At 32.8% G+C, this 10758-nt stretch overlaps 1 protein-coding gene across 2 annotated transcripts; it reads left to right on the top strand.

Moving 5' to 3' along the window:
• Window positions 1–6114: 6114 nt before the first annotated feature.
• LOC145104510 (transcription factor, putative (Protein of unknown function, DUF547)) lies at window positions 6115–10275 on the top strand. 2 transcript variants are annotated; one of them, XM_079041802.1, is made up of 12 exons: window positions 6115–6760; window positions 6854–6951; window positions 7302–7409; window positions 7543–7659; window positions 7741–7981; window positions 8069–8196; window positions 8661–9016; window positions 9091–9190; window positions 9270–9329; window positions 9426–9509; window positions 9608–9712; window positions 9844–10275. In XM_079041802.1, the coding sequence occupies exons 2-12, from the start codon at window positions 6892–6894 to the stop codon at window positions 10147–10149; spliced, it is 1665 nt and encodes a 554-aa protein (XP_078897928.1). In that variant the 5' UTR covers window positions 6115–6760; window positions 6854–6891; the 3' UTR covers window positions 10150–10275. The 2 variants fall into 2 exon arrangements, with proteins under 2 accessions (XP_078897928.1, XP_078897887.1); XM_079041761.1 differs by having other exon boundaries at window positions 6116–6760; window positions 9596–9712.
• The last annotated feature ends 483 nt before the right edge of the window (window positions 10276–10758 follow it).

Below are 10758 nucleotides of genomic sequence, written 5' to 3'. Positions count from 1 at the left end.
ATGTTTTAAATAATTTAAACTGTATATGTATTTTATATCTACGAATATGTTGGGTAAAACATGGGTAGATGAATGATGAGGGATGAAAGATGATATGAGTGAACATTGGCAGCTATAGACTTAGTTGTGACATCCCCAAATTTCTCGGCCAGAAAAGACCGATTTTTTTATGCTTTATTTGAAAATCAGAGTATATTTTTAAATAAATATATTGCGGAATTTGTTCCCAGAAAAACATGATAAATATATTATCAAAGCATTTTCGAAGAAATGTATTTTGTTCATATTAAAACTTTAAGATGTCATCGTCAATACTGAAACATAAGCATAAACAGAACTTATATTTATTTACACTAGTGATCTACATCTTCTTTAAATCTCTCAGTGTAAAATAACTTCGTATCGACACCTGTGATACAAATAAACTTGAGTGGGTCAGGTTGGGAAACCTGGTGAGTACATAGGGTTTTCAACCCACAATAATATAATTATTATATTTAATCATCAAACAATCAACCCAATTACCCATCCCCATTATCTTCTTTAATCTTAAGGATCTACCCTAAGAATCATCTATCCTTCATTCCTAAGGATTATCCTAAGGAATAGGCACGAAGTCCATCGCTTCCCGAGGTTTATACTACAAGCACTAACAAACGTTGATCCCCACGTACCGATCCTATACAATGATCTTACAAGATCTAGCCTAAAGGATCGATATGAACAACAAACTGACGAAGCTGCTTCGGAAATTCCCTAGCAGCAAACGAGGACCGATAAAGACATCAAATGAGGGGAATGGAATAAGTTTCACCACGAACCTTCGTTCGTAAAAGAAAGAACCCCAAGACAATTAAGTCAGGGGTAGTTATCTAGATAACAATGCCTAGCCGTGGTCCGAATATCGTGAGGTATTTTACCCCCAGACTCACCCTATCCAGCATCGAACTTTGCCTAGCAATGGTCTAAATATCGTGAGGTATTTTACCCCCAGACTCACCCTATCCAGCAATATAACACCAGAAATACCTAGTAGTGGTCTATTACCGACACACTTTATTAGGCAGTCTACGAAGTTCCCTCAATTACTTCGTGAAAGGAAACGCTGACACATGAAGCTCGTCCGATCACTTCATAAAAGAAACGAAGACTCCAAAGCTCTTCAAAATAAAAAGTATAGGGAAAATACTAATAAAGTACTCCCGTACGCTCCCGTATCCCGACATGTAATAGTGTCAAAAAGAAGAACTATCAGATGAACACATAGTTCAAAAACACCTAATGAACACATAGTTCAAAAACACCTAATGAACACTTAGTTCAAAAACACCTAATGAACACTTAGTTCAAAAATACCTACAGGTTACGAGTCTGCTAACGTTCCACTGGACTATCTAGAATAGTCTGTGGTCGTTTTCTATACTCTGCTAGATGACTAGATCATCTTAAACATCGATACCTCTCATCAATTTTTATTTCATCACACATCATCTAATTCATCTACCCATGTTTTACCCCAACATATTTGTAGATATAAAATACATATACAGTTTAAATCATTTAAAACATGTATAATAGTGTTCATCTAACATAGATAACAAGTATACAGATAATATGCACACATAGCACGTAATTTATATAAAATATTTCATATCTATGTGTGAGATGAAAATAATATGCACTCACCTTAGTAGCGTGAGTTGATAGAATCTAACTAGAAATGGTCAGTGGTTCGTGATCGTCGGGCTCGGAACGCGGAACGGCCTCAACAAACGAGAGAGAGAGAGAGAAAAGAATTGGTGTAAGGAATGAAAGGGTCTAACTTGCTATTTATAGGCTGTTTTTGGCCCATTCACGTTGTGAACATGATAGGTTCACGTCGTGAACCTCCATGAGTCATCCCGTAGTGTTAACACATGTTTTCTAGCCCCGATTAGTGTCCCTGACACGTTTCACGTCGTGAACTTCATGTTCACATCGTGACTTAAGGAGGCTAGGGTTTCAGCCACGTGTCATGCTCTCAAGAGCTGCATCTTCGGAAGGCCATAACTTTTGCATACGAGCTCTGTTTTCGACGTTCTTTATATCCACGCGAAGGTGGAGACGTACTCTACAACTTTCATTTAAAAACCTAAGGCTAAAAAGTACTATATCATAAACTCACTTTTTACGATTCCCGGTGTCGTGTCGGTTTTGTCGCGAAACTTCGAGAGGTCATAACTTATTCGTTATAACTCGGATTTCATCGTTCTTTATATGTACAGAAACCTTGTGGCATATACTACAACTTAGTTAAGATTATTTATTCTAAATAATCTTCTATCAAAAATTCATTTTTTTGACGCTTATTGTCTCAAAACTGACTAGCTCGAATCTGCGGGCGTTACATTAGTGCCTAACAAATAACATCGGCAGCTATGGACTTAGTGCCTATCGAATAAACATTGGTAGCTATGGACTTAGTACCTGTTAGATAAACGTTGGTAGCTATGGAATTAGTACCTATTAAATAAACGTTGGTAGCTATAGATTTAGTACCTATTAGTTGAACACTGGTAGCTATGGATTTAGTACCCGATGAATGAACTTTAGCAGCTATGGAATTAATGCTTTACGAACAAGCATTGGCAGCTATGGACTTAGTGCCTATCATATAAACCCTAGAAGCAATGGGCTTCGAAATGAACGAATGCAGGATAGATGATTCTTAGGGTAGATCCTTAAGAGTAAGGAAGATAATGGTGATGAGTAATTGGGTTGATTGTTTGATGTTTAAACATAATAATTAAATTATTGTGGGTTGAAAACCCTATGTACTCACCAGGTTTCCCAACCTGACCCACTCAAGCTTCTTTGTATCACAGGTGTCGATATGAAGCTACTTTACACTGAGGGATTTAAAAGAGATGTAGATCATTAGTGTAAATGAATGTAAGATCTGTTTATGCTTATGTTTCTGTATTGACGATGACATCCCAAATGTTTTAAAATGGATAAAAATACATTTATTCGGAAATGCTTTGATAACGTATTTATCATGTTTTTCTGGGAACAAATTCTGCAACGTTTTTATTAAAAGAGGTACTCTGATTTTTATAAAGCATAAACAAAATCGGTCTTTTCTGGCCGTGAAAATGGGGATGTCACATTATCCTTCATACTCACCTCACACCAATCCAATCAATCTAATAAAATAAAAAAACTCAATCAATCCATCCAGGAAAACGAGTGTTACATGTTTACATGAAATTACCTCAAGGATATACTCCTATTGTTCCTGTTTCACAACAAAGCAATTTAGTTTGTCAATTGCAAAAATCCTTATATGGATTAAGACAAGCTTTAAGGCAATGTTTTTTCAAAATTTTCATCATTCTTGCTTTCTCAAGGTTTTACTCAATCTAAAGTTGATTACTCTTTGTTTATCAAAGGAAAAGGCAAGAATTGTGTTGCTTTATTAGTTTATGTGGATGACATAGTTTTAAAAGGTGCTTTGTTAGATCACATAAATGTAGTAAAATAAGTTCCGAGCAAAATAGTTTAAACTAAAAGATTTGGGGAAATTACAACATTTTCTTGGATTAGAAGTATCTCGATCATTAGAAGGAATTTTCATTTCTCAAAGACAATATACATTGGATTTATTGGAAGAAACTGGTTTTCTTGCATATAAAGCAACTCAATATCCCATGGAACCATCATGCAAAACATCCAATTTTGATGGTGCTTCCTTGACAGATCCAACTCGTTATAGAAGATTGATTGGTCGTTTAATGTATCTTAATATCACTCGACCTGATATTACTTATGCAATTAATCATTTGAGTCAATTTGTCAACAATCCTCGATTGCCACATTTGCAGGTTGCTAATCATCTTTTGCGATATCTGAAGTTTAATCCCGATCAAGGATTATTTTTATCTGCTAAACAATCCTTAAAAATTCAAGCTTTTTTCATTATTGATTGGGCTGGTTGAATGGATACTTGTAGATCTATGATTGGATTTTGCATTTTCATTGGTGATTCTATGATATATTGGAAATCGAAGAAACAGAGCATTGTTTCTCAATCATCTACCGAAGCAGGGCTATTGCCATTGCTACTACTGAGATCATACAACTTCATCATTTGCTATCAAACTTTGGAGTTTATCAAACTGAACCCACTTTTCTATTTTGTGATAATTAATCAGAAATCAAGTTAGCATCCAATCCTACATTTCACAAGAGGATGAAGCATATAGAGATTGATTGTCACTTCATACGAGATCGGATTTTGGATCATACCATCAAGGTAATGCCAATTCGAACGACCCATTAGTTAGCTGATGTTTTTACCAAGCCACTACCAAGACACAAGCTTTTACCAATCACATCTAAGATGACTTTGAAGAATATTTTTCAAAGCTCATCTTGAGGGGGGATAATAGCTAACTCTCTTAATGATCATTTGTATTTTTTGTTAGTTTCGTTAAGTAGTTATCATGGTTTAGTCTTTGTTCAGTTAGAACCATGGTTTGGTTAAGTGATTAGTTAGTTAGTTAAATTAATTAATCCTGTTAGATGCTAGTGAGCCTAGAGTTTGTATATATAACTTAGTCTTTTTCTTAATGAATTAACGAATCATTTTCAATCTCTCTCTCTCTCTCTCTCTCTGATAATAAACAGACTAATGTACTTTGGACTTCAACTAGTACATTGAGACAACTTCTAGCCGAACATCATCAATGATATTTGATATTTTCAAAAAGAAACACAAGATTAAAGAGTCTTTTGTAGGTTTTGTGAAAGAAGTCAAAATCTTTATGATTTTAGACGAATCAAAATCCTGAAGGTTGGATTCAGGCGTGCTCTTTGCAATTGTAGCTTCGATATATAATGGTTTATTGGTAAAAAATGGTGACGTTTGATTCCTTTTTATGGAGTATTTTAAACAAATAAAAACACATGGATAAAGGGCAAATCAAAAGGGTTAATGCTTTACATTATTTAAAAGTATTACGATTAGTTTACATACCGTCTCAAGGAACAAGCAAATTAATGAAAATCTATGGACAAACTGATATAGTTTCATTCACAGAGTTCGCTTCCATATTTGATAATTCTGATTGGGGTTTTCATTCACATATTTCACTTCCCTAGTTGTTGGTAATATGATAGTGGTTTATAGAAATCGTTGCAAGTAATTCGATGGAGTTTAGACCTTCCACATTGGTCCTTTCAAAAAAAAATTTGCAATGCCACCCACCAAAAAGTTTATGTCACTTGTACTTCATCTTTCAATTTGTAAAAGCCTTGCAAGTGTTATATATTAATATTTTAATCAATCATATGGTGCTTCTAAAGGAAACAGGGGCATATACCTTTTTAATCAACATAATAAATTTTCAACCATTCGATTATATATTAATTTTTAAATTAATAATTACATTCAATGTCCACATGACATTTGAAATGGCTTGCAAGCACCATCACCAATGTGGATGCTCTTAGGTGGTTGAGGATGGATGAGAGGGTCTTCATATCTAGGACGATGGAGGATGCAGTCATAATATTAGTGACGATGGGGTTGGCCGGTTAGGGATGAGGGGGAAGGAGAAAAATGGGATGATGAATAAGATGGACATGGTAGTCGAATATGAAGGCAATGACCGTTTTTAAAACATATAAGTTGAGAGGTATTGAAATATTTTAGGGTATATATTTGAACAAATCACAAATTTGGCAATATTTGGTCAAAGTACATATTCATATTAACAATTCAAAAGTTAGATTTAACTTCTAATGAATCAACAATGTAAGGTTTCTTAAGCTACAAAAAACCAACTAATAGCGTTTTTGATAGTTACAAACCCTATGGACCAACTTGAACTTATTCTCTAAAATATATTACAATAATTACAACCTTTATATATTCATATCATTATTACCAAAAGCAGCATAATTTTTTAACTTAACACATTTAACGTGTTGAAAACAACGTACGGCCAAAATTAAACTATTTTCATGCATTTAAATCAAAGTCGTCTTCTTTAATAAAACAGATAACCTCATAAAGCACAATTCAATAAAATATTTTATCATTTGGATCGACATCTATAAACCTATCATTCCCAATAGCAAAAAAATGAATCTAAGGAGTAAAGGTCATGCTTGCACTGAAAAGAGAAGCGCGCACGTTAGTCCATGATGGCGCACAAGAAGCTCAGTGTCACCTTCTCCTTTTTTCTCCAATTGTAAAATCCTTGTTATGATACTGTGTATATATATACAAACACAAACCAAATCGCATCTACTCGGTTACAGAAACATGGGACTGTGCCATCATCTCTCTTTCTCTTTCTCTCTCTATCTCTCTGGTTTAATTAATTGAATTAAACTAAGTTCAGCCAGGAAGAAGCATACAGTTGTTTAGGCCCCCTTCCTCTTTCTCTCTCTGTTTCCTTAACCAGACACAATATTCTATAGTTGGTGTAAAACCTCTCTTCTCTCTCTGTGTTTTCATATCTTCATCGCTAACGCTCAATTGGGTGTTCTTTTTTCCGACTTTCTTATGCGTATATATGATTCCCACAAATCGAGGCAGGCACTTTGCTCCTGAAGATTGGATTTTTCAGGGCTAAGTACAATTGCTTTCGGCTTTTTTCCCGCGTTTAGTTTCACTTTAGGTAATGAAGCTTTCGTAATTAATACTCCTAAAAAGAATGAATTTGATTTAGAAGAACAAGAAAAAGAAGACGAACGACCCATTCCATTAAAGGTCTGGTTCATCTGTTTTTATTTAGCCTCTTCATTTAATACTCTGTTTTTTCTTTTGACGAAGTTTGATTTTCTGTTTTCTGTGATGTTGCAGTGTACATTAATGTTAAGTTGTTGTAATTATCTATAAAGATGAATACCAGAGTAAAGACGAACTTGAGACCCATGAAAACTTCATTCAAAGATCCAAAGGTAATTCACTAATTCAGTCATTTGTTATTCCAAATGCGTGATTAGTCTTTTTCAATTTCACTCGATTATCTTCAATTCAATTTGTTTGAAGAAATTCGCAAATGGGTTTTCGGATTTGCATCAATTCCAATCTGGGTTTTTGATCATGATTCCCAAAAGTAATTATGGGTTTCTGTGAAGTGTTTTTCACATAATCGAAAAAGTTGGCCACTTTAAATCTTATCCACAATAAGTGTTCGATGAAATTCTTGTGTGTGACTTTCTTTATCGCATTATGATTCTTTTCTTGTTGAAACCGATTGTAATGTTCTTTACTAACTTTTTTTTTTTTTTATAAATATTAAAAAAAGGTTGATACGCAAATGCAAATGGAGGTCGAGAAAACAAGCACAAGCACAAACACAACCACTACCAGAAGAGGATCAGTGAGAGAAAGAAAAATGGCATTGCAACAAGATGTACCTTGCTGTCACCATTGACTTTTTATTTAAATTTTTTGAAAGTATTCGCTAAGTAGGGTATTCAATGTAATATCTCAATTATTGTATTATCATTAATATTATTAGTATTATTTTTTTAAATTTATTTCAGGTGGAGAAGCTAAGGAAGAGGCTTAGACATGAAGAGAATGTTCATAGAGCTTTAGAAAGAGCATTTACAAGACCTTTAGGAGCTCTTCCACGTTTGCCTCCATACCTCCCTCCTACAGTTAGTCTTAAATCGGAATATTAACTAATTTTCTTAATTAAAATCCCTTTTTTTTTAACAAAATTGTAATTTTGAATGCAGACATTAGAGCTTCTAGCAGAAGTTGCTGTTTTGGAGGAAGAAGTTGTGAGGCTTGAAGAACAAGTGGTTCATTTTAGGCAAGGTTTATATCAAGAAGCTGTCTATATTTCATCATCTAAAAGAAATCTTGAAAATTCACTTGATTTTCAAGAATCAAGTAAAAACAAGTCATCCAAGTTATCACCTCAAATTGAGACCAATTCATCAACAACCCTTGTCGAAAACCCACCTATCATTTCAGGTAAACTTTTTTTTATTTCCTAAAAGATAACTATTTGGTGAAAAAAAATCTTATTTTTCCTTTTTTTAATAATCTTGGTGGGAAAAGAGAACCAATCACCAAATGCCACGAAGAACAAGCACCGATCTCCAAATCCCAAATCTCATACACCAGCAAAAAAATCAGCAATTGATTCTAAGTTGACAGGGAAGCGTTTAGATCCTAAAAAATTACAGGTGAATTTAGTTTAAATTCCTCAATTTATGTTTAATGAAGGATAATTAGAAAAATGATATGACATTTAACAAATTCACAATTTTTTAAACCATTTTACGAAATTACTACCAACTTCCCAATTGGTCAATTACAAAATTAAAATTGATTTTTTACGAACAAAAGACTACAAAAAAAAAAAAAAAAAAAAAAAAAAAAAAAAAAAAAAACTTAATTATTTATTTCGGAATAATTTCAATTTTCTTTTAAACTTTTTTTTAGGCTTTTTGTGGTAGATATAGATATCATTCATAAATCATTTTGCCAGTTGGGCCCAATTTACATGTTGTGAAATTGGTCGTCATTTCGTGCTATTAGTATAAGAAATAGCAAATTATAAAATGTCACATCATATCATATGGTGGTTATTTTTATGATTATTCCCTGAAAAGAATGTATATGCATTTAATGATTTTATTTTGTTTAGTTTGAAGGTAGAGCAATGGAGGGTGTAAATGTAGAGGGAAAAACCAGTTTAGTTCAAGAAAAAGGATTATTATTAGGAGACGATGATCCAAATAAGATTTCTGAAAGTATTTTAAAATGTTTGATGAACATTTTCATACGAATGAGTTCAACAAGGAGTAAAAGTACAACAGAAATGCCACATTCATTGACATCAAATGAAATTATGAAAGAAACAACATTTAAAGATCCATATGACATCTCTTGTGAATTTGAAAAAAGAGACATTGGCCCATATAAATATTTATACGCTATCGAAGCAACCTCCATCAACAAAAACAGAACAACAAATTCTGTGTTTTTAATACAAAGATTAAAGTAAGTCGTATTAATTTTAAATTCTTTACTTTATAAACCAATTTCTAATCAATTTTTTTTTATTAATTCTCTAGGCTTCTACTTGGGAAACTTGAATCAGTAGATCTAATGAGTCTCACCCACCAAGAAAAACTTGCTTTCTGGATCAATATTTATAATTCGTGCATGATGAATGTAAGAATTTCCAAATTTTTTTTTATAGATTTGCTAAAATATTGAGAAAAACTAATCTCTAAATCATACATGTTATTAGGCATTTCTTGAGAATGGAATACCAGAAAGTCCTGAAATGGTTGTTCAGCTAATGCAAAAGGTATTGTAAAAAACATACTTTACATTTATGTATATAATTAACATTATATAAATTGTTTATTATGTGTATAAAATTATATAATTGTTCCCTACTCAGGCAACAATAAATGTTGGGGGACACTTTTTAAACGCAATCAGCATCGAACATTTCATATTGCGACTTCCTTATCATTCAAAATTTGTAAGTTAAATGCCTTTCATGGTCCAAATCTTTAATGAAAGTTTAGTTTTTCTCTTTTCTTATATAACTTTCTTGAAATTTATTAGACTTTCGTGAAGGGTGTAAAGAATGATGAGATAACTGCAAGAAGTGTCTTCGGTTTGGAATTATCAGAACCACTTGTAACCTTTGCTCTCTCTTGTGGAAGCTGGTCCTCCCCTTCTGTAAGTTGTTGTTGATAAGGCTCATTAATTAATCACATTCTTTGTACAAAAAAATGGAAAAAGGTTGCATCCTTTTATGCAATCTTTAGAAAAAATCACAACTAATTCATACCCATGATTTAAAAATGAAGGTAAGAATCTACACTGGCTCTCAAGTTGAAAATGAACTTGAAATTGCGAAAAAAGATTATTTACAAGCTGCAATTGGGATTTCAACAACAAATAAAATGGTGGAAATTCCAAAACTATTGGATTGGTATATGCTTGATTTTGCTAAAGATATGGAGTCTTTATTAGATTGGGTATGCCTTCAATTACCAAATGAGGTTGGAAAGGAAGCAATGAAGTGCCTTGAGAGAGGAAAAAGCGTGCCACTTTCACATTGTGTTAGAGTTATTCCCTATGAGTTTCAATTTAGGTACCTTTTGCACAAATAAATTTTTTTTCCTTTAAGATTGTTGAGTATAGATTTGTAAACAGGTTTATAGCATAAAATGGAAGTAGATATATATAATCCATTGTAAGTATTATTCAAATTTATTTAATATATTTGGATTGAACAAGTTTTTTGTTGAAGAAATTCATGAAGATGGCATATATTAAATGCATACAATGTGAATCAGTGTTATTCCCAGGTCCCATTTTCGCCTTGAATTCATTTCATTCTTCATAACAATCACCCATATCCATGTGTCATCTCTTTTAATATATATATATATATATATATATATATATATATATATATATATATATATATATATATATAATCAAATATTAGATAGAGAAATCACTCAAAACGATGTGACGATTGAGAATTGATATTCATCTGATTGACACAGTGTAAAACGGTCTATCAACATTAGTGTCGGGTATCAGATATCAGATATCATCAGATAAAGATGGGTATGGGAAAAGTAAATGATATATGGTGATGTTTGGTTGATGATTAATGGTAAGTATTATGATAAAGTGGCTAAAAAGAAAAAGGGAAAGGGAAACGGTGGTGGTCCTTGGTGCAAGGACAAAGATAGAATTCTACTACAAGG

The sequence above is a fragment of the Lactuca virosa genome, chromosome 1, assembly GCF_052849685.1.
Source record: "Lactuca virosa cultivar CGN04683 chromosome 1, Lactuca_virosa_CGN04683_v6, whole genome shotgun sequence".
Taxonomy (NCBI): domain Eukaryota; kingdom Viridiplantae; phylum Streptophyta; class Magnoliopsida; order Asterales; family Asteraceae; genus Lactuca; species Lactuca virosa.
Note: the sequence above shows the minus strand (reverse complement) of the source record. Positions and strands in the feature narration are given on the sequence as shown.